Source organism: Ctenocephalides felis, unplaced genomic scaffold (assembly GCF_003426905.1).
Source record: "Ctenocephalides felis isolate EL2017-DRISC unplaced genomic scaffold, ASM342690v1 CF-g0.4_SCAFFOLD_03097, whole genome shotgun sequence".
In the NCBI taxonomy this organism is placed as follows: Eukaryota; Metazoa; Arthropoda; class Insecta; order Siphonaptera; family Pulicidae; genus Ctenocephalides; species Ctenocephalides felis.
In genome coordinates this window covers 1-26,321 of record NW_020539251.1, presented here as the reverse complement: position 1 = coordinate 26,321, position 26,321 = coordinate 1, and the positions used below count along the sequence as shown (strand labels likewise).

Sequence of the window (26,321 nt, the reverse complement as noted above, 5' to 3'; positions counted from 1 at the left end):
AGTTTATCTCTAATAAACACCACCCCAAATTTGTATTTTACCTTCGGTGTATTAACTTCCTCTTTTTCTCGTTACGATGTGCACCTAAGTATTCCATAAATAAAGGTGAAAATATATTATGTTTTTTTTTGGAATTTATATTAAATATTATCAAAAAGCAGGTCGGCGGATATATCGTTAACGAGAAGCTATATCGGTTAAAGAGGGCTGAAGGGAGGAGATCCGTTCGAACAATGCGTGTGGTGCGGAGTGGCGCGGTGCGGGCGCACGGAGTATGCGAGCTTCTTTGTAAAGTCGTCACGACCTTAATATAGCGACTCCTATTAGCGCCGTGTGAGAGCCCGGCTATCACTTATCGCCCACACTTGTGTGCAAAAGAAGTTGTACGCCGGTGCGCCTCAATCACGGACCCCAAACCCTTCGATCCGGAATCCTCCTCGCTGAGCTGAAACAAGCTGTTGTCTTCTATCCCCATATCAAGGAAATATTACGTAGAAGTCATAACGAACACTACTTATTATTTTAACTTTTCCGTGTCGACAGATGAGTTTGCCAACTTTATCTTAATAGAGGCGGTAACCGGACGTCCTGACGCCCGAACGTATTAGCTCAATGACGTGCGCGATGTATAAATCAGAAACATTGTTAGCGGTTGTTGCAATCAGAATTGTTTGCCGAATGATTTGAATGGAGTCGATAGCTCGGAAATTCGATTCGAAGATTGTATTTCCAATGAGCAAAATCTAATGATCACATAATGAAATGTTTAAATAGATATATTTTGAAATGGAATTAATAATAATCTTTTCAAAATATCAAATATTGTTTTAATTTTAACAAATATACCTATTTCCCGTTTTCCATGGTTGTCGTTTTACACGCTTTTGATCTAACACAGTTTTCGAAATTAACTTTTTTCAACAAAATTTATTAATTTTGCATTTACACAAAATTATAAATACTAATTATAATTTGTTTATATCTACAATAATATTTTCATTGTTTCATTGTCAAATTACAACACTGCACAATATATGTTTCAGTTACGAATTTTCAGTATGATTATAATGGGAACTCCCCGTTTTATGATCAAAACTAAATTTTATGTGTGTATAACCTAGTTTGTTTGCAATAACAAAACAATTAAATAGCATCATTGTTTTTAAACTTTGTTTTTAATTAGTGTTTATATATAATTTATTGAGGGTGAGCAAGTAATAGAGTTATTTATATAAACCTTATAATTTATAAAAAAATATAGTTGGCAAAAGATAAAAATGAGAAACTGGAGAGTAAAAGAAAGGGTATATCCTCACAAACCAAAATTGAAATTTTGAACCTACTTCATAATAATGAAAGAAGAATAGATGTTTCTTATATTTATCTTATGAATAAAGCTAGAATAAGGACAATAAAATGGAAACAAAACTCAATTATTAAAAATGTAGCTGCTGGATTGTCGGCAAATCTTACCACATCTTTTTATTGTAGAAATTACTGAGATAAATCAATATTCTTATAATTTGTCGAATATGTTTGATATTAAATATCAATTTTATTTTTGTTCAATATATTTGTTATTCACCATATTAAAAACTAAAAAATAGCTTTTAATAGTGATTCTCTTCAGCATGGTTTGTCCATATAAAAGTGATTTTTTTAAATAAAAACGGGAGATAGGTGCAGTCTATTTTTGATTGAAATTATTTTTACAGAATTACGTTTTTTTTTTAAATTAAATTATTTATTTTTATCACATACTTAGCTAAAGAAGTTTAAATATTGGCAACACATGTTTTTTTAACAGCGATTATAACTAAGTATTCTATGATGTGTGTTTGATATCATACATCCTAAGCTAATATTTTTAGATTATTTATATAAGATATACATTTCTTATATATTTACATATATAACAGTGCCTATATATAAATATATATATATATATATATATATATATATATATATATATTGCAGCAAAGCCCACGAAAGGCAATTTTCACTTAAAATTGATAGATTAAAATTATAGATTAAAATTGATTTCACTTGATAGCGAGCTGGCCGAGGTTGGAATTGAACCCGGGACTCATATGCCTAACTAAAATAATTTTGGTGAACTAAATTAACTATATGTAATAAATAAACTGTTTCTTTATTTAAAAATGTACACGTATCTATTATATATTGCATTTCTTACATATTAATCTCGATATTATTATCCATAACAAGAGAAGATATTTTGTAGAACAAAACGATACTTTATGTTTGTAATAATTATATATGCTATTGTTAGGAAATATTTAAATGCGAATAATAATAATTACGGAAAAGTGAGATTCCTGAGATTAATAATATTTTTTTATTACTAAATACACTCATTATACTCGTTATATTAACGGAATAATAAGACTATGTTTGTTATAATTATGTAGAATAAAAAAATAGCTAAATTGCAACGGTATAGTAACAATTACGTAGAATAACTACATTGCAACGGTATAGTAACAATTACTCACAAACTCAATAAAAGAATTTAAGTAAAAAATAAATAATATCAAATGTAATTCTTATATCAAATGCACTTCTAAACTCTATTTTTAACATACGTACAATTTATTATTACTTGATACTGTTTATTATTTTTCAACGACACTGTGATGATACTTCGGGTGACATAATATTCGACAGTTTCATTTATTTTCTTTCACTTATCTGTTTGATGATGGATTGACTCGCAATTGAAATTTTACACTTAATACATCTACTTTGCAGAAGTTATAAGTCGCAGTAGTTGACATTCGCGCTTGTCTACTTGAAGTTTGAAGTTTGCAAGTTTCTCGTACGTTTTTCACCGAGGGAGTAAGTAAGCTATGATGCCCTTAAATTTCCGGTGTCGTATCCAAACAAGTTTTCGTCAAAGTATTGCAAACTTTAATCTTGCTTACATTTTTTCCTTAATCATAGAAGAGTACGTTGCGGGATAAAGTGTTCTCGCGTTCTTTGGGGTCGGGGCGGACTTTCGTTTCATCGTCCGATAGAGAGAGAAAGTGGCCTAGTGTGAGGACCTAAGATCAGGCAATATCGGCGTTGTGATGTTACTTTGGAATTCCCGACTCGGCTTCAACTGAGTTATCTTGTTGACAACATGTGTTACCGGGGACCGGGGCGCAAAATGGTGGCTTACGTGCTCGTTGGGGTTGCCGACACACAGAATTTCATCCATAAGGAATGAAGACTAGCAAGATATGATTGAGTATATTGGGGTAAATTTATATACCACGAATGAGATTAGGTCTATTTATTAAATCATCCGGATCTCGCCTTATTTTAGGCCGTCCAGAAGAACGTACGTGATCACGTAATTCGCAGCAAATCATCTCAATATTAGGTGATGTTTTACACTGAAAACTTTGCTTTTGGCATTATATTTACACACGTTATTAAGTTGATCTAAACAAATTTATTGCATTGCATAAAAATATAAAGTTCTAAACAGCTTTATAACTATATTAACACTTACGAGACGGCAACAATTTCGTATTGACGGTCATTGAAGGTCATACATTAATAATAATTTATTTTTGATAATTTTGTAAAGAATACATTTATAATATTAATTTATTTTGGATTATTTTATAAAGAATCGTGAGTTCAAAACAATTTCTAAAATGCAAAGCTGGTTGATTTTGACATGTATTACAATAAAATGTTGTTCGCCGCCTTCCTCCTGGTGCTTTTCTGTCAGAACAGACAATACAATCCCTTTTTTCCTCTCGAATTTAGAATATGCCACTGATTAGTCAGTATATTTGTTCATTTTTTTTGTTGCCATAATGGTTTGTTTTTTCTATTATATTGTCTAATAATTCATTCGTAAAATATAAAGTAAAATAATCTATTGGATGTCTTATATTGCTTGGTACTTGTAGTCGGGGTGTTTGTTGATGTATGTCGAACTCGATTATTGAAGGAGAATCGGCACATACGCTAATGTCTTTCCGCTCTTCATTTAATTTGTCGAACAAGAGGAACTTTTTGTTGGTTGGATAATATCATCATCACATTCATCACTATCTTCGGTGCGAATAATAATTTCGTAAAATTTGTCTGTATGAATTTGAAACTCATCTTCACTACTGCTTAATTCACAAAATTTACCAGTCGTTTTGCCATATTTAAAAGCGCTCGGTCGTTTCAAATATTAAAAAAAGACCATATAGCAAAGAAAAAGGCTAAAAATACGACTAAAATACCTTAAAATTATTTTCAAAATACAATACTGTTTATCACTGCTATATGTAATTTATTCAACTTTTCGATGCAAACTGAGTCATTGTTTATAAAATAACCTGTGCCCAACAGAGTGTGTTTGTCCACTGAGGTGGACAGCCGTCCCCAAAGTGTTAATAGTTAATATAATATAGTTTATTACTACATTCTACAAATGTTTGTAAATAGGTATATGTGTTTTATTTCAAGAAAGTATAACCAAGTACATATATGATACTCTAGCGTTTGCCATCAGTCAACAAATATTTTCCTCTGGAAAAAATCTGTTCGGAGTCGGCGTGTCGTAAGATTTAGCATGAATTCTGTTTACGTGTTTGACTAGCGACTAGTTTACGTAACTCAATTTAAGCTTTCACGTTTGTACCGAGATATAGTATCTGTGTTGAGTGTATTCGGATATTATTACTCAAATTTGCATACACTCTTGAAAGCCGCAAAGGCAGTCGTGTACACTTTGCTGTCTATGCCGTAGTATCAAGCCCGTCCTCTCTATGCATCCGTCAGATTTGTTCCAGAATACTAAGTAACGCAGTATGAATTTGCTTCCCGATACGGAGAACCGTTCCAGACGAACATAAATAAGATATCTATACGTGCACATACGGATATACAAACAGATCGAAAATTAGTTATGGCTTCAGCATTTAATTCAGAGTCCGTGCGCGTGATACGATAGGGGTGGATTGCCGACTACGTTCGTCTGAACGATCGAGCTTGTCAATCTGTAATTATACAAGAGTAATTGATGCTGCTGGTAATTTACACATAAAAGCAAAATTATAGATATAATATATGCTTTAGTATTAATTTGTATGGAAAAAATATAATACAATTGATTACACAGGTCCACAAAAAGTTTTCTGTATTGGGTGTGCGGCTTATGTTTTCCAATGTAGTTCTTACCGCTGAGCCAGTCAAAATTGGGTGTCGAATGGCAAAACATTGAAACAATTAAAAAAAAAAGATAAAATCTCCGATCTTGTAATTCTTCTATAACATAATTAAAATATTATAATTTTTGTCGTTTTCTGGCCCTTTTTATTTGACTATTGGATAATCACTTAAATGATCTATTGTTTTTTTTGTATAATTTAGCAGTACTTTGCAAACATATTTAGTCCCCATCGACTCTAGATAATCTACAAATATGGTTGCAGTTGAATATTTAAAAATATGCAAATTACTGCTGCACTCTTGAAAAAAAATTATTAAATCCTTTAAGTGAATACCCAATAGTCTTTTAAGGGGAAAAAGGGCGAGAAAACGCTTAAAAAGTTTTCAATTATCATGCAGAAGAACTACTAGATCGGATTTCATCTTTGTTTGACTTGTTTTCAATTTTTTGCTATTTGACTCCCAATTTTGACTTTGAATTTGTGTTCAGTGGTAAAAACAACAGTTGGAAAACATATGCCGCACACCTAATAGAGAAAACTTTTTTTGTATTCTTATGTACCACATTAAAATAGCCTCTCAAAGTATTATATTATATTATGATTTTTAAATGATAAAAGCTCGAGCAGTTAATAAATGCATTTCACGGTAATATTGATGCAACTATTTTATTCATTCATCCATATAATATTACATAAACCTATCTAAACACAATGACTAACATCCAGTGTTTTCAAAAACGATTCCAAGCTCATTAAATTTAAGAAAAAATCATAATCCTTGCATAATTTTTACAATTTTTTATTTGATAAATTTATCAAATAAGATTAACGTTTATATTCACATAGGTTTACAGATAAGAAACAGGCTGAAAATAAAAACAAAGAATTATGGTATACAGGTATAATAAACATATTTTTTGTTTCTTCCTGAATATTTCCTGAAAAAGGACTCATCCTTGAAACGTTGAAGAAAATAAATGAACAATTAAATAATTTTTTTTTTAAAAAAACTAAGACTTGTAGTTCAGAAAATAAAAATCATAAATAATGTTTGCTATCCTAAAAAAGTACTATGTTTAGATTAATTGGATGACGATTTTTCCAGCAATATATACAGTGTTTTTTTTTTGAAAATGTATATCAAACAATAGTTAATTGAAAGGTAATTTATATTTAGTAATTTATAATATTAATAAATTTTAACGATTTTACATATGATTTCACATTGCAGTTGACTGATTTGGAACAAGATATTTTCATCGTCCTTATGAAGTCAAATCTTAATTATAAATTAGAACTGCATAACGTTGAGTTTGATACGTGACACTTCGAGAAGGATATTGGTGCAATGTTCTCCAGAGAATCAGTGTTCTCTTAGCCGAACAAGTAGCAAGGAACATTAAAGCTCATATGATACGTGACTTCGTCAGCAGCATTGTTTTCGAGAAACATAGAAATTGCAACATAAATGACTTTCAACACGAATCCGATATTATATCATAATACAGGTAAATAATTTTTATCATTTTTTTAGATATCAGTAGGTAATTAATATATTATATTACGTCAATCATTATACTACCATCATTATACAATTGTGTTTAAGTGAAAGTTATGGTGATATTTTTGAATATAAAAAAGTTATATAATGAATAATGCATAATTGTATTCTAATTTATATGGGAACGGGCTCGCCCGTAGGTAAGCGATTAAGAGCGACGGAACTTGATTCAGAGGTCCCGGGTTCAAACCCACTTCGAGCAGCCTATTGTCAGACAGGAATGACAACGATTTACAGTTGGAAATATAAAAAAGTTAGTCCTATTAAATAAATTATAATTACAAAATCATCAAATATGGATGGAAAATTCAATATATATATATATATATATATATATATATATATGATATTCAGTTTTCAGGGCAATACATCAATTAAAAAATTTGTATGACTTTAAAACATTTTTATTTATTCCATACGTTTCGACACATTGTTTTGTGTCATCTTCAGTGGACTATGTAATTGAATTAATCCTAATTATTTCATATTATAAATGTTCACAATGCACAATCCTAATTATTTCATATTGTAAATGTTCACAATGAACAATCCTAATTATTTCATATTATAAATGTTCACAGTGCACTAAAAACCAATCCTTGTCATTTTAAGTTAAACAATATAAAAAATTTTTGACTGAGATTTTTATGAATTGTGAAGTACATCGCGCCGTACATTTCTGTGCTCCGATGTACGGGTGCCTACTGAATGTCCACATTCAGTAGGCACCCGTACATCGGAGCACAGAAATGTACGGCGCGATGTACTTCACAAATTCATAAAAATCTCAGTCAAAAATTTTTTATATTGTTTAACTTAAAATGACAAGGATTGGTTTTTTAGTGCACTGTGAACATTTATAATATGAAATAATTAGGATTGTTCATTGTGAACATTTACAATATGAAATAATTAGGATTGTGCATTGTGAACATTTATAATATGAAATAATTAGGATTAATTCAATTACATAGTCCACTGAAGATGACACAAAACAATGTGTCGAAACGTATGGAATAAATAAAAATGTTTTAAAGTCATACAAATTTTTTAATTGATGTATTGCCCTGAAAACTGAATATCACATATTTCAACATCAAAATTATATAAAAAATTTAATATATATATATATATATATATAAATATTTATGACAACATAAGTGTACCTTCAAGTTATGTTTTATTTTTGTTATGTAATATTGTTTATCTTGGTACAAAATATATTGGAAATACAAATTATATGCTTCATTATAATTGACCCATATAAAATTGTGGTGAAAAGATGGATTGGAAATATAAAAAGTCAGTCCTATTAGATAAATTATAATTACAAAATCATCAAATATGGATGGATTAACCACTGGGTTACCATCTAAAAATACGAAGCAATCAGAAGTTTTAGCCCAACAGCTTATAGGACGTAAGGTTTTTATTGATGTTAAAATAGAAGAAAAAAAATATGGAAACAGTATACTGTATACCGAAAAATATGGAAACAGTAAAGCGCAAAATGTATACGAATTGTGGCATATTATTATCCTTTTCGCTACGGATGTCGTCCATGGACGACTTGTTGTGCTTCAAGATTTATCACTATGAGTTAAAGTATTGTGAATTATAGTCTTTTATTGTTATTTTAAGTACATTAAAAGCTTAATTTTCAATCTTTAACATATTTTCACTGGTAACACATAGAAATATCTTAAAATATATCGTTGTGCCTGTCCGTTCAGCACGCTGTTCCTGTACAGCAGCGACACTCCTGCGGAAAGCACTCTGGTAGCAAAAGGGTTGATTGCGGTATGCTTCAAATTTGATCAGCTTTCTGGATGTTGGTTTGCCAGATGCCGCTCTGTATTCAGCGAGAATATTATTGGCGAATATTCGTATTGGTTTTGTTTGACACGATATTGGCATCATTATAATATTTCTTCATACAAATCCAGCGAATGTTTTACATATGCATTCAATTTGTATGTATGACTTGCTCCAGCATCTGTATGTATTAGCCCATATTATATTCACATCAGGCAATAATTGAACACAGCGAGCCCACTTCGTTCGTATGCAACATAAATAATGAATAACACATTTCAATGCCATAAATGTCCTTACCTCAACGGGTGTAGTATCAGCAATGGCAGTGGCACAGAAAGAAGAGAAAAAAGGAAAAAATATAATTTAAAATAAATTCCTTCAATACAGACAACACAGTAGCGCGCACACCAACGCGTTAACGGGGCGAACGCGTTGTCCGTGCCCGATGCGCCCGTGTGGTGGTGACACGCTTTGCATATTTCGAAATTCCTTACGAGAAATTCTTTTAAAAAATTCAGAACACATTTTTCTGTAGAGCCCGCCCTGTCGAACTAATGTTCGGTAGGATTATTTATCGTCATTCGAGGACAGTGCCGGAAACTCTGGCTGGCGGAGGGGCGACTTCGCGAGTAGCGCTCGGATGCCGCTAGCAGTTATTTTTAATATTTTGCATAGTTGCGGCCTCGGAGATATGTAGTGGTAGAACGTGATGTGACTACCCTAAACCGCTCGCGTTTCGCGGCCGGTATTGAAATATATCGCGCGCGAAGCACAGACTCATCGACTTGCCGCTCAGACTTTGTTATGGAATTAGCCCGTCGATGTTATGAAATGTTGATGGGATTCATTTGCCGTTAATAAGGATTTATGTTCATTTGGTGAGCGAGGCAGAAATGCGTATTATAATATTATAGGCGGTTCGTGATATAAGCGTGAAATATTCACGCAAAGTAATGTTCTCTTATTTTTAACATTAATTAAGAATAAGTATCTCATAAACACATTGAACAATCTTAGAATACTACAGATACAAATATCAAAGCATAATTCGGTTTTGAGAAAAGTATTTTAGATCTATCTATACCATATTCAATTTTACAATAGCAATCTGATCCGTACCCAAACTGATTCGCAAACATAGAATTTTAGGTAGTTTTTGCACGTTGAAAATAATACAATTTCGTATTTCACTCTTCATATTACGAAATCCGTCAAAATTTTATTCATAAAACTTTGACTTTTGTCATGATGGCGTAAAGTATTTGAATATCTGCACGTCTCCGGCGAGTTGACCTTTTGAACGTCTCCGCTTGCTTTTAGAGAAATAACCATCGCATCTATATGCAGTATCTGGACCTGTTGAATTCCCCTTGGTGCGCCAAATAAAACAGAGCGTTATGCCAAACTCGACTCATATTACACAATCATCACATGGATGTGAAGGTTTTTTCCTTCTGATGATGAAGTAGTTTTCCTATTTTTTGATGAAACATCTTTGGCATGTTAAGTTTTTGTCTATTTCGAATATAAATAATTGTTATTTTAATTTATTATTCTAATGTATAATAGTATTCATGAATAATAACACCAAATAAAAAAGTTGTAGGTATTGGGTTCGCAGCATATGTTTTCAATTTAGTTTTACCTATGAACCCGAATCTGAAGTCAAAATTCGGGGTCAAATGGCATAAAATGGAGAAAAAAAATTACAAAATCTCCGATCTTGTAATTCTTTTACATTATAATCTAAATCTTATAACTTTTGTAGCCTTATTTATATTAATACTATATTTACTTGATATTTACGGATGTTGATCATATACATATTTTTACTGAAGTGAGCCAATTTGGCTCATACAAAAAATGGAAATTTTGTGAAAAAATGGATGCAAAGCAATTTAAATGAAAGGTTCATTATTAAAAAGTTTATAATATTCAGCGGTAAAAACTACGTTGGAAAACATATGCCGCACACCCAATACAGACAGCTTTTTTTATGGACCTGTGTAATTGATAGTTGCGATAATTGCGATTAAATCACATGTGAAGTAATAAAAATTGATTCGCTATTTTATTATAAAATTTTTGTAATTCTAAATATTATTTCTATTCTAAAAATATCAAATACAACAATTTTGTATTTCATTATACTTTTCTTACAAGACACAGGACTTCATAAAAACAGAAAACTCTGAAGTAACAAAGTTTGAGTTTATATTATGTTCAGCTGTATTAGTAAAACATTCAGTCCGTATTGGGGCTATTCGTCACTCATTCCATTCGCAAGACATTTGTCACGCGCGCGTCATGTATACAAATGTGTTTTCTTGTAATTGAGCTTTGGAGTTCCGAGTTATTTTCTTTCTGGGTACGTGTCAACGCGCTCAACATAGATATTAGGTATAAAGCGGATCGGACTGCGACAAATAGGACATTGTTCAAAAATATATTTAAGAAAACTCCATTATTTACTAGTTTTATTTATGATACATGTTGACATTACCAGAAAACTGAGATTTTCATCTCATCACACTGAAGTCTTATTAAAATAAGGAACGTAAATATATGACACCCCACTACTAAAACAATTTGACACGATTCAATTCAAGGAAGATTATTTCTATTTAGACTTAAGTTATGAATTCAATTCTGTTTTAAATGGGTAGATGTGCTGCAAGAAAGCAATTATTTCAATTATGCAGGTGTATTATGTACGCGTTTTATTACAGCGCGTGCGATAAATGTGCACATTTAAGTACAATCAGTGCGTCGACTCGAAACCGGGAATATCCTCATCGTCGTGCATTAAACAGTGAACATTTATTCTCACCTCAGACCTAAATTTGGCAAAACACGCATTAGATAAGAGCGCGAATATACACATACGCACACGCGTTCCGCGTTAATGACACCGCGGCGGTTCGAGGGGCTGACGAGTCGCGTATCGAAGCGCCAGCCGGGGCGAGAGTGTCTGAGGCGCGCGAGTTCAAAGTATATTCCATTACCGCGGCAAAGCGACACCTCCTGATATCGTATTCTGGGCCCGGCATCTCGCTGTACCGCGATTGGTATGCATAACCACCGTTGTCGCCATCTCCCGGCGGAATTAGCAGGATACAACAATTCCGTCCTTCCTTCCTGTCTGTCCTTTCTCGCCAAGTCCTTCCTGCTCCGGCACACGACAGCCGCACTTTCTAGAAACAAGATTTTCCCGTCAAAGATCAAATTTGTTAAAAGAGAATTTGGAATCGTTAGCGTCTCTCTGCCGGAAAACGAAGTGTGGGAGCCGACTACAATGTATATGTTTAAAGTGGGACCGTTGTAGCACGAACTACACAACCGCCCGCCCACATGTTTTTACTACATGACAGTGTCAAATCGTCTTTATATAAGAAATATGTGCTTTATCCTATAAAGGCAGCTTAAATATGAAAGGAGGATATAGGCCTCACATGTCACGTGGAAAGTTCTTGTGTGTATTCATAACCCTGTTTGAGATTGTGTACATACATATATGATTTAGATTATGTTATGATATATACTGTAAACAATTTCAATAATACATTGTATTTTTACTGCTGTAATTTTGAGTAAATACGTCAATAATATCAATATAACGTGGCGGACGTAGCTCAGAGGTAGTATGTCCGACTCACATGCCGGAGATTCGACTCCTGGCGCTTCCAAATGTAATGGAAAAATGTGTAATAATAGAATGTATGAGAATTTCAATAGTAATTAAAAGTTGATTAAGAATTGTTAATTTATAGAATACAAGAAAAAATATAATTAAATAGGAAAAAAAGAAGTTTGGAAGATGAGAAAAACATATTGAGAAACAAGAAGAAGAATGAAAATTGAATGGAAGATTAGGATATAAGAAGAGATAGTATATATATGATGAATGTATAAGAAATTTATATGTAAGAATTGTAAGGGATAAAAAATTTTGTCGTCATTTTCCAGAGCACCGCTCAACCGATTTCAAATAATCAAAAATTATTCTATACCCATTATTATTATTATTTTATACTTGTTTATCTATGTCTATACCCATTCATAGGAAGATGTGCTGATTAGTTTTTGGCAAAGACCGGTCTAGCCGTTTCGGATATATAGAGCAAAGAACGAAGAAAATGGAATTTAATTTTGTGAGAGAACAAAGCTTCCGATTTAAATGATTTAAAAAACATTTCTCTTGTATTGACGTAATGAAGAAATGATTGAATTTTTGCAAAGGCGTGTCTAGCAGTAACGGAGATCCAGTAAAAAAAGTTAAAGAAATGTCATTTAGCGGTCGAAAATCAGAAATTTCTGACGGTATGAATCAACCAACATAAACGGTACGGGAAGTTCAAGCAATTTTCTGCAAGGCACGATGCCGTGCACCACCGGTTTTATTTATTTGTGTCCTCATTGTTTCACAACCGAATTCAATTCAATGAATAATAATAATATTATTGTCATCGTATTGTATACAACTGTTGAATAAAAATTCCACTTTCTGTATTGGGACCAAATATTGCTCTAGTGCTTTTGATAGAGTGACGATATAATACTTTGTAACTACAATATATATTTATTGTGCTAAAAGTTAAAACTACTATAAAAATGTTTACTGTTTTTTTAGAGTTCACATTGTAATTATTACGCGACAAATGTAATGGCATTTTGCAATATACTATTGCAACACATGAATCGGGTAATAATTATTTGATTCTAGGTAATTATTTTGATTTGTATTCGTGAAAGTTATAATTTATGATATTTATAAGTTGTAAACAATTAAACCACTACTTTCAATTTTCACTACAGATAATAAATGACCATGGAATTTTTATATCACATTTCAAATTGTTATTGTCAAAACAGTATACAATCCCAATATATTTTTTTTAATAGAATCCCAATTATGATTTTATTTCATATTATTCATAGACACACATATAATATTGTAATGTTTTTTATTAATTAATTAATAATTTTGTTAATTTACAAGTTAGCTGGGAAAAAAGTAAATTAGATGGCAATTTAAGCATTTGTCTGCGTGGAAATACTGAAATACAGTCTTTAAATACGATGGCTTAATCATCAAAACAAATTATACAAAAAAGGGTTTCTTGGGGTGTGGACGGCTGTGACATAACTATAATATATAAATAGCACTAGCTATTAACACCAAAATGACTTTTATTATTGTCAGAAATGACTTTTATTGTCAAAAATATGCAACACAACAAAACATAATCATTTAAACTAGGCTTGTTAATATATCTTAACAAGTCAACTTATCTTGACAAAAGCCTGAAATAATTTCTATTATTATTGATTACGACTTGCTTATGAATAAATAAAATAAATAAATAAATAAATAAATTAACAATTATAACAAAATATTTTTAAAACTAAGTTAACAAGAAATCATTGTAATTTTTTGTATTGAATTTTTATTTTCTTTCTTTTTCTATTAGTTATTCGTTTTAGTTAAGTTAGATTTGTCTTTATCTTGCTTTGCTTTGCACAAAAAGGGCAAGAAATACATGTTACAACCGTACTAACAAATCATCATTATGACTGAGCTAATTAAAATATTTATGCAAAAACTGATTGCTGGTAATTAACAAACATAGTGATCTATTATGTATACAAGAAAAAATATTATCAAAAGAAATCGAACAAAAAATTGTACTTGTCAAAATACTTTTGACTCTTTAAATGCAATGTCTACAGATCATGTTAATCTAGGACGCAATAATGGAAACTTGTTCAAACAAAAAACCTTCATCTTTCTCACCTTGGACCCTATCTCAAAATCAGTATTGATAGATGTGACAACTATCACTACCGTACCAGTTTTCACTACTACTTTGTAAACTTCATATAAATATATATATATATATATATATATATATATATATTAGGGTGGTCCTAAATATGGACATTTTCAAATTTCCTTGCTCCCAAGGGCTCAAATGGTTCCAAATTAATAAAAAACAATTCTCTGAAAGTTTTAGCTCTTAATATTAACTTTTAGATAGTGCGCAATTCAACCAAACTTCTTAAGGAAATAGCATGGAAAAATTTTGAATTTAAAAAAAATAATTTTTGGGTATAACTTAGAGACAAATGAATTAAAAGTGAAATTTCGTGTCATTTTTTATTGAAAATTCGACGCTCTGCAAAATTTTTGAAAATTTTTACATGCTATTTCCATTCAAATCTTTGATTGAATTGCGCTCTATCTAAAAGACAATATTAAGAGCTAACACTTTCAGAGAATTATTTTTTATCAATTTGGAACCATTTGAGCCCTTGGGAGCAAGGAAATACAAAAATGTCCGTATTAAGGACAACCCATATATATATATATATATATATATATATATATATATATATATAACAATTTAAAACAACAATATTGTTATCTTAACAATATTGTGATATTATAGAAATTGTTGTTCGATACACGTCACTATAGTGTTAATGCTAAAACTTTAATTATACCTGCAGCATGAATTTTTATCGTAAGTTCAAGTACATGAATTTCAATTACTTTCTTAATTATAACTCTAAGAAGACAAATTGTCTCCCGGTATCGATTCCGGGCCGCTCATCGTGCTGCACTCCGCGTGAACGGTCCATTAGTTGTCCGGACGGAAGTTTGTAATGTAATCGCTTGTTCAGTATTCTACGCGTGTCAGCTGCTCTGGTGATCACATCTTATCACCCAGTTTGGGCTCTCGCTCCTCTTCGAGAATGAGTGAAATGCGTAAATCAACACATTATACTACGTTCAACTTTTTCTTACTACATAAAAATCATGATATCGAAACATTATGAGGATCTTCAAGCTAATGTTCCTCTCAAGTACTGCCATGATTTCGCATTTTTTGACCTCACATTTAATAATCAAAGTATATCTTTTTATATAAAATATAATACTTTTATATAATATACACATACACACACATATATATATATATATATATATATAAATTGAGAGGTTTTTTCATATGGTGAAATATTATAATAAAGTTGTTCTTGGGCGTCCATCCATTAATTGAAACTATTTTATTTAAGTAAAATGTTTTATTGCCAAACGTTTTTCAGAACATATAACATGACTCGATGAGAAAAGTTCTTTTTTTAAAACCTTTTCATTTATTTTATTTTAATTTAATATTTATTTTAATTTAATAGTTTTTAAAAGTCGTGCTTTGTAACTTTACGTGTTTTTTTTTCAAAAATTTTATATGCATTGAAAAAGGGTCAAATCAGGACCCGAAACGTTGCCAATAAAACATTTTACTTCAATAAAATAGTTTCAATTAATGGATGAACGCCCAAGAACAACTGTATATATATATATATATATATATATATATATATATATATATTAATTTGGAAATATGAACAAACAACACATGCATATGTGCACGTATTAGCCAAAAATTTTGAATCGATTTTGAAAAGTTAAGAAGCTTTGAAAAGATATCCGTTGACTGGTTCTTGGTAAAGATCGACCTGGCCGTTACGTCGCAATTATTTGTCGACTTTTTTAAAAGGTTTTGATAAATATTTGTACGTTTGTTAGAGTTCAGGCTCTTAACAAACAGTCTAAAAATTATGGACCTACAAAAAATGGCTTATATATAAAAATATCAAAGTTTGTAATAATGGGTCATTATAATATTTCAAAATGATCCATTTGGCTTAATCCAAATTCATATTGACTATATCGACATTACGCTTAACATTATATAAAGACTGGAAAATATTTTATCATTTATGTATTATATATACATTCACATTACTTTCAATATATGTATAGGGTAGGGCGCAAAGGCCCAATTTGACGTTAAGTAATTTTACTGTCTAAACTAAATACACTACATCACAACATATACCACGTATCAAATTAACTATCATGTCCACTAAAATTTCTAGTTAATAATTAACTTCCTAATTATAGAAATGCATTTTTTATTATTTTTCTAAAATTTGTCATTTGTCTCGTTTACCTTACTGTTTTTTTTAAGTAAATTGGCATTATTATTTACAATGTTCATTGTTTTGTTGTTGGTATTTATTGGTTTTTATTGCCTTTTTCAGAGTAAAGATTCAATTGGTCCTTTTTACCCCATCCACATGCCAACTCTTGTAGATATTATATAAAAACATCTGTTTAAACTAGCTTAAAATTAATAATACATTTAATAAAACAATTAAATAAAGTATACTTCAAAATTATATTTAAGCCTCGTAAACTAAACAACAGTGCAACAATCAAAAAAACTATCAACAAAAGATGATTACTTGTTATAGCGACAGTACCCTATATATACATATATACATATATATATATATATATATATATATATATTAATATATATGTATATATATATATATATATATATGTATATATATATATATATATTATCTCATTACATTTTTCATTTATATCATTACTAAAGTTATTTTCATGAAATTTGTCAATCATTTGGTTCTCATTGTGTATTCGTAATAATATGCAGCCCAATGCACATCCTATAAGCCACGATCCATTCTACTTTAAATAATATTAGCATTTTGTATAATGGCATCGTAATGATATACCAGTAGAAATGTCAAATAAATGGAAAATAAGTTGAGAAACTCATTTTAAGCTCTTGTCAATGATATAGAATGGTATCACAATGCAAAACAGCAAGACGAATAGAAAACTGCATGGGGATTTTCTTGTCATATTTGACTTAAAGCCACATCGTTTCAAACTATAAGGTTTTTCATATTTTTACGTTAATTAGCTTCGAACAGAAAATTCTGCAAACTAACAGTTTGATACAAGAACAAATAAAATTTGATCATGATTATATTTGACATTTGAATTCAGACTCAGCGATATAAGAACGATTTGAAATGAGTCTACTACCTATATGTATTGATTTTCAACTGTATTTGAATATTTCAGAAGATGTCATTGTATTGAATTATTTGCACACGATTTATAGATATCTTTCACCATGAATTTTTCATTACATCATTATTTTCAAATTATTCCATTTCACAATTTAAAAAGTAATAACACAAAAATGACATACTTAACTTTTTATTTGGCATCTATTTTGATTCATATGATATTAATTAATCCTTGATGAGTTATCATTTGTATATTCCTAAGCAACGAAAAAAATTAAATAATTATTATATGATTTTAGAATTTTAAATATTAACAACTAATTGATCTCGCATTCGTTATATTTTGCTCCATTATTACAGTACAATTTAATATTTTGCATTATAAAAATAAACTTAATTATTTTAACAAAACTTTATGAAATATCAATTAGTTTTTTTACATATATGAAATAATGTTTTTCCAAACTCATGATATGGAAACATTTATTTTAAAATGAAAACTTAAAAATATTATTTTTACTAATTGCAGAACAATTTTTTCAAACCCTTGTATCATTCAAAATCATTAATTGGTTAGAATCATTTAATAATTAGGTGTGTTTCAATATAGGTAAAAGTAAAAAAAATTGAGCAACCAATCGGAAGACAACAAAAATATTTTTCTAGAAAAATTAAATATAATTATATAAGTTTAAAGTTCCATTTTTTTCAGTGGATTAAGCTACACAAAATAATATACTGAATATTAATTTTACTCATAAAATAATCATAAATAATCAATAATAAAGTTAAAAATAAGCACAAAACCAATCTATTTACTATATAAGATTTCTGTTGATTATTTTATAAAAATTTCAATATAGGGTTGAGCGGGACTTCCGCGAGTTAGAAGATCTTCCACCATTATCTCAAAAACAAGTAAAATATTTTTTTTTTGGTTGTAAGCTCTGTTGATTAGTTTACGAGACTTCAATATAATTATTTAATTGTTTTATAAGATGTATTGTTTATTTCAAGTTAGAATCCACAGTGTTTTTATAAAGATCTATAAAAGCTCACACGTGGGTGGAGTAAGAACGACAAATTAAGCAATTGCCCTGGTAATGGTGTAAGCAATTTAAAGTAGTAAATAAAAAAGTAAATTAAGTTTTAAAAAAATTACAAGAGATGAATTAAATAAATAGTTATCCCTACTCTACTGATGAATGTTTCTAACAAAATACCAGATCATGGTTTTATATAGTATTATCTCTGTAAAAAATATACCCATAAAATTTATATTTTGCATTCGTTGAATAATGTAGCTATTAATGTGTTAAATCCTTCTCATTTTACCTCACCTATGGGGTAAAAAGGACCAGGTGACAAATATTTGAAAAACAGTAAATAATCTACAAACATATCTTTAATGATAGGAGTTTTACTGAGCATAGTCAGATAGTTGTTTGTTTGATATGTGTTAGTTGTTGTGATATAATTGGTTTGCTTTTCACAATATAATTGCTAAAAGTCAAATTGGATCTTTGTGCTTCCTATTGATATTATATTTTATAAATAAGCTATTTGTTTAAAATTTAAGGGCGTAATCAACTAAATTGGTATTTCAGTGCAAAGTGATTATTTTCTTAGTGCAAAGTGATGATTTTCAGGAAATTTAAAAGAAATTTGAAAAAACCTATATGTTCAGTTCAAAAATAAATCTTTCTTATTAGGTATTTTTTGTGAACACAACCATTCCCTTCTTAAATAAATTTATAATTATACTATATTTATACGAATAATTATATTTATGACCCTTGAAATGAGCCTTGTTAATATAAAATGACTAGCGATTGTATTGACAAGTTTATAAATATTTCATTGTGAATATATTTTTGCAATTAATATATTGTAAATTTTGATAGATATATTCTGTCAATTTGTGCCAATAACATTTATATTTTCTTAAGTTCCTACATATATGTTAATTTAATAGAAATTCCGTACCGTACATTTGCGTATCGGCAGACGGCGACCGGTCGCTTCGGATGTGTGCGAACGCGTGAACACACGGTTTACGTGCAAGCTTCAGATTGAGAGCGCAGTATCACAAATCCCCAAACAAATTACAGACATCCCTAACCAATATGAATCTTATTACAATGAGGGCCGACATGTCACTATATTATAATGTTTTCTTTCTAATGCAAATAACGCAGAAGTAAATTAGCACCAAATAACCGAGAATTGCTTTTGCGCATGCTATGATGATGTCAGTAGAGTATGGAGCATTGGGCAATATATTCCCGTATCCCGATGTCGTATGTAAATATATAATCATGCGGGAACTGAAAAATGTGTTATTAGTATTTGCTTTTGCAGACAAAATCAAATTGCCGTATTCAGCTTGCGTGCCTGAACATAATGAGGTTTTGGAAAATATGTTGTTAATAAAATATTGATTCAAATGCGTATAATGATAATACAAAGAATATAATACCATTAATAGCATTAATAACAGGTATTTGTTAAAATGTTTTCTAGTGCAGCTATATGATAAATCAAAATATAATTAGATAACCTAAAATTTCAATCAGATATAAAAACTATAGCAGGACATAGTGCAATCAAGTGTAAAACTAGTGGTGCATGGCATCATGCCTTACGGCAAATTGCTAGAACTTTCCGTACCGTAATATAAAATGTTTAAAAACTTTAAAATTGTTTGAAAACTGAAAAAAATAGATTTTTGTGAATTTTGAAATATTTGAAAGTAATTGAACTATTTCTGAAGAATTAGATTTTTTTTATAATTTGATTTTTTTTTAATTAAATGGTTTTTTTTTTTTTTTTTTTTCTTTTCTTTATTTGGCCTCTAATAACAATACAGCCACATACAATATTATATTAACATAATTTATATATTTATACCACTTAATCTAATAAAATTAACCAAAATACTATAGCACTTTACACTTCTTAATATTGTAAGTAAATTAACTGGTTTGTCTATGCAATTGCACTCATGCAGCTTATTCAACATATCTTGTCTGTTTTTTTCAAATAGGCCACACTCCAATATTAAATGTTCACCACTTCCAACTGCTTTACCACACCTACATGCATTCGAAGCTGCAACACCTATCCGATGCAGGTGTGATGGAAAGCTTCCATGGTTTAATCTTAACCTCGTTAATGTTACTAAGGTTCTTCTATCCTCGAATTTGAAACTTTCTTGCCACATTCTGCTTCCCACTGCTGGATTGCATATTCTATAATATGCCCCTCTAGTCTCATTTGGATCGATCCATACTTTTTGCCACTCTTTAAAATTTCTATTTTTACACCGTTTCACATAATCCTTGTATGTTGCTACGTGCATAATAGATCCATTTTTTGTTGCTTGTTTTGCTAATTTATCAGCTATTTCATTTCCTTTGATTCCTGAGTGAGCCTTAATCCATATTATTTTAATGGTATACCCTATTCTTATCAGCCTATTAATATCGTACCACACTTCATAGAACAATATATCTGATGTCTGAGTTTTGTTGTATAAATTTTGTAGAGTTTCTATACTACTTTTACTGTCGGTGAATATAACTGTCTTCATTATTTTGTGCCTTTGAATTAACTCTATTGCCTTTTTAATAGCAAAAATTTCCGCAGTAAAAATTGAAGCAAAATCAGGCAGTTTATATCCCAACTTAATGTTCAAATTTTCCAAATATATTGCACAACCCACTTTCTGATCAAGCTTAGATCCATCCGTGTAAATTACATTGTAATCTCTTATTTTTGTCATGTTTATATTAAAAATATCATCAGAAATGCTATATATATCCAGATAAAGTGTATTATAATATGGGTGTTTTGTATAATTGATACCTTCCTCTCTTATTTTATTTACATACAAATAGCTATTAACTAGGCATGGTTTTTTTCGCTTTTTCCAATACTTATATATTGTAGTGTCTATTGAAATTTTACCTACTTTTTCTATAATTTGATTATCCTGTATTATTATTTTTTTAAGTATAAATTTGTCACAAATGAACTGTCGTCTTAGGTATAAAGGCATCTCCCCACTTTCCACCAAAAGGGCATTAGTGGGAGTGGATCGCATAGCCCCCATACAAATTCTCAAACAGTTATATTGAGCTTTGTCCAATACCCTACAGTAAATCGAATTATTAAATACAATACATCCATAATCAAAAATGGGTCTTATTAGTGTTTTATAAAGATTCAAGGACGCAATAGGGTGTGATCCCCACCATGTACCATTCGTCATTCTCAAAATATTTATTCTTTTTTCTACTCTTTTAAGCACATAATCCATGTGTTGTTTGAAAGATAACTTTTGATCAAATATAACCCCTAAGAATTTGTTATATTTTTGTACTTTAATGATGTGATATTTACTATTTATCTTATCCACATGATTAATATTTCTGTGTCTTGTATAAATACCAATTGAACTTTTATTATCTGATAATTCCAGACCTTTCTCTTCCAGCCACACATGAAAGCGATCAATATTCTTACTCATTACCTCACAAGCTTCTTGCAGGCTTGCTTTTTCTACGTAAATAACCACATCGTCCGCATACTGCAAAATTTTTGTTTCTGGCTCCAAGATCCCTTCTATATCTCTTACGTATATCGCATATAATAAAGGGCTTAAAATACCTCCTTGTGGTAATCCTTTATATATTTTTCTTGGTCCAATTATTTTACCATTTATCCTAAAATATACTTCCCTTTCAAAGATATTATTAGTAACTGCCCTAATAAAATTACATGGTAATCCGATCTTTGACATAGTTTCTGATAATGTTTTAGGTAAAACATTATCGTATGCACCCTTGATGTCACTAAAAAGTGCCACAACATACTTATTTTTCGTAAAGGATATATGTAAGTCACTAATAAAATTACTTAAACTATCCTGTGTTCCCATACCCTTCCTAAAGCCAAATTGACTTTTTGGTAGTATTCCATATTTTTCACTCCACCACTCCAGTCTTCTTTTAATCATTCTGTCCTTAACCTTTGAAACACAGGATGCAAGAGAAATCGGTCTATACGTGGAGATCTCATTCGCATCTTTATTAGGTTTTTTGATTAAAATTGTAATATACTTATTCCAGGCCCCAATTACTTCCGGATTTGTCCATACTTTATTCAACAATTTTAGTAAAATCTCTTTTGCCACCATTGGCAAGTTTATGAGCATAGAATAAAATATTCCATCCATACCTGGTGCGGTATCAGTACCTTTAATTAAAGCAATTTCTAATTCCCACAATGTAAAAGGTTTCACTAATAGGAATGTTTCGCGTCCAAAAACCTTTTTATCCACATTGAAATAATCATTTCTAACACTAGATGGAGCATAAGTATCAATAATATTATCAATCATCATTGGGTTAACGTTTTCTTGTAAATTTTCAGGTTCTATATATTTTTTCAAACATTTAATTGTTCTAAATACTTCCCTGGTAGACGTATTTGGTTTGATATTATTTGTATATTCATGCCAACTATCTCTCTTCTTTCTTCTGAATATCGTTCTGATTTCAGCATTAATGTTTTTACATATTAAATAATTATGGTAGTTAGATTTCTGCCTATAATTTTTTTCTGCGTCTCTTCTTTTCCTAATAAGTTCGTCGCACTCATTATCCCACCAAATAGGTTTAAAGTGTTTGATATTGGACATATTCTCTTTTTTGGTATACTTTTCTCCGCTGCAATATTGATTATGTTCATAAATTCTGTATAAGCAACAACCGGGTCATTTACTTCAAAATCATTTGAGTAATACTCAATTACTTTTTGATATTTTGTCCAGTCGGCAGCTTTGCAATTCCAATATTCCCTAGTTCTATTTATAATAGGTGATTCTCTTAGTTGCATCATTATTGGATAATGATCAGATCCAAGAGAATGTTTCCTGACATTCCATACAATTTTATGTGCCACCTCGTGAGTACACAATGTAATGTCTACCACTGTCGAACTATTCTTAAAATTCAAAGTCGGATTCCCGTCATTTAATATAATTAAATTGTTGTCATTAATAACTTCCAATAAGTTATTGCCAATCTTATCATTCCAATTACACCCCCATGCCATATGATGTGCATTAAAGTCACCACAAATTATGTAAGGTTTGGATATCTGACTTAATAAATCATTCCATTGACTAACAGAAATATTATAGTTAGGTACAATATATACCGAAATTATAGATAGTTGATGTTTTCCTGCACAAAATTCTATACCAGATATTTGGAATTTATTTATATCAATTGTTCCCGTATTAAAAGCTAATACTTTGTTTATAATTATTTCATTCTTAACTAGAATTGCAGTACCACCATACCCATCTTTTCTGTCACTGCGCACAGTCTTATATCCCCTGAGCGAAAATTTCCTATCACTCTTCAACCATGTTTCTGAAAATGTAGCAATATGTACTTTGTTTTCAAATAAGAAATGCTCAATACTACTTTTGTTATGTATCAAAGACCTACAGTTGAATTGTAGAATATTTGTTACCATAAAATAAATTGTAATTGTGATTGTATAATTTTCTTTTGCACATTTTCCATGCGCTCATTAACCTTAATTTCTCTTATTGTTGTCCACATCTCCTTCACTACCTATTCTATTCATTACCTCTCTTAACATTTTGTTGATGTCTTTATTATTAGGTTTGTAGTGTTTTTTAACTAGTTTGATAAATAAATTCAAAAATTCATCGGTATGTTCTTCATTGACGTTCTTTATGGTATCTACTTCTTTCTCTTTGTCTTTGTTATCAACTTCATTCCTAGTGGATACTCGATATTTTTCTCTAAAACCTTCCCTATCTGTATGCACCCTGTTCCTTTCACTTGATTCCCCTTTTGATTTATCTTCTTTTCTATTAATTATATTATTATATTTGGTTCTTTCTTGTTTTTTGGCAATGTTTCTCTTGAAGGGTCTTGTAGATGTACTGTACAATATTGATGTGCTGGCCGATACCGGTTCATCATTGTTATCTTCCAGGTCAGATAAAATTTCAAATTTATTTCTAAGAATGTTGTTGTTAATTTGTAAACTTTTCCTGCTTTCTGTGCTTATCACTGGAAATTCTTTTCTTTGTCTAAATTGGTTAGACTACCTCTGGTTATTCTGGCATACTTGTTGTTTTCTACAACTGACCTTGCTTCGTGAAAAGCTAAGTTTTGTGTTGCCATTATTTCATATATTTTCTTATATTTCATAAATATTGGGCATTCCCTATTATATGCTGCATGTTTACCAAAACACAAGCAGCATCTTAAATCGTCCGTATTTATGCAATCTTGTAAGGCGTGATTTTCTGCGCATTTTGGACATCTTACCTCTCCTCGACACTGATCACGAACGTGGCCGAATCTCCAACATTTGTGGCATTGTATTACTTTTTTCACGAATGGTGTTACTGGGCATTTAACAGAGTGGATCGCTACTTTTTCTGGTAATTTTGTCCCTTTAAAAGTGAGTTTAACACACTGTGATTTGTATGTCTTATGATTTTCTTTTTTCGATCTTATACATTTAACTCCCACTATCGGATACTCGGATTCGATGACATCCACAATTTCTTCCTCAGATAATTCGCTATCTACGTCAAAAATGATTCCGGTCCGCACCGTTAAATATTTGGGGATATACGCTCTTAGATTATTCGATTTGAAAAAATCACCATCTAATAGTCTATTAGCTGTCACACCATTACTTAAAATCAATTTTACTTTGTTTTTACCAATTACTCCAATTTCTTCCAAATTTGTTTTCATATTTGGCCATGCATCATGAATTTTTTTTCCAAGTGCCATAGGATGCAGGCGTCCTATGTTTTATTATAAGATTCTACGTATATTATATATGGTCCTTTATCGTAACTGTCATATCGTACTTTATCCTGTTCGTAATTGTCGGGCATCATTTCGTTTTCTTTGTCATTATGTTTTGTTATTTTACTCGAGTCCTCACCACAATTATCAAATTGCATTACGTTATCTAACTCATGAAAGTCATGCAACATTTTATCATTCTGATCATTTATTTCGGTATTACTCGACCCCGCACTAATATTTTCATTGGTCATTTCTTCGTTGTTTGCATAAGTTGTTGTTTCACTTAAATCCTTATCGCACTCATCAAATTGCATAACGCTACTTAATTCTTGACTGTTCCGATTTGCTTCAGTATTCTGATTGATATTTACAATATTCGATACCATAGTATTTCTTTCATTACTTGTTCCATTACTATTATTATAATTTGAAATATCACTATTATTTGTTATCTTAGACGCCGTGTCATTGTTATTATTTCCAACAGTATGTATAATATTTTCGGTTCTTCTAAGTTTGGTTGCACTTTTGCCAATTACTTTATTCATAATTTTAATTTATTATCTTCCTTAATTGTTTTATTTTTGTTACTGTTCTTTTTATCTTTACTATCTGATATTGCAGAAATTCTGGTATGTTTTTTATACTTATGTAATAATCTGTTCTTAATTACATCTACCTCACTCATGATGCTACTAGGATTTTTGTTTGAATTATAATGTACTTCTAATTCTTCTTCACTAATTTCACTCATTAACATTTCATTATCAAAACTATCATTTATCGTATTCATTGCCGTTGCAATTGTTTCACCGATTACCGAACACTTTGTTGAACAATCGGGCGGCCGTCCGCCTTCTTGTCCGTATTGTCCGGATTCCATTACGTCACTTTTTTAATATATATTCACTGAACACTTGTCGATGTTACCTGCTCCGAGGTCAAACACAAACACAAACG

The 26,321-nt window shown here is 30.5% G+C and overlaps 2 protein-coding genes across 2 annotated transcripts; both read right to left on the bottom strand.

Moving 5' to 3' along the window:
• Positions 1 to 20,583: 20,583 nt before the first annotated feature.
• LOC113381833 (ribonuclease H1-like) lies at positions 20,584 to 21,268 on the bottom strand (the record flags this gene model as incomplete). The annotated part of the gene is made up of 1 exon (XM_026620503.1): positions 20,584 to 21,268. A coding segment is annotated over exon 1 (685 nt), but the record flags the coding sequence as incomplete, so codon positions are not given.
• A 4,086-nt stretch (positions 21,269 to 25,354) lies between these two features.
• On the bottom strand, positions 25,355 to 26,244 carry LOC113381832 (putative uncharacterized protein DDB_G0293878). Its single transcript, XM_026620502.1, has 2 exons — positions 25,953 to 26,244; positions 25,355 to 25,899 (listed from the first exon to the last, which is right to left on the bottom strand). Exons 1-2 carry the CDS (start codon positions 26,242 to 26,244, stop codon positions 25,355 to 25,357), a joined length of 837 nt encoding a protein of 278 aa, XP_026476287.1.
• Positions 26,245 to 26,321: the final 77 nt, after the last annotated feature.

Bases quoted from the DNA above. Each gene is read 5' to 3' on its own strand.
- LOC113381832 (XM_026620502.1), bottom strand. From the start codon at position 26,244: ATGGAATCCGGACAATACGGACAAGAAGGCGGACGGCCGCCCGATTGT. The intron at 25,900-25,952 runs GTAACAAAAATA...TTATGAATAAAG, and splicing joins TAGTAAAGATAAAAAGAACA to TAATTGGCAAAAGTGCAACC.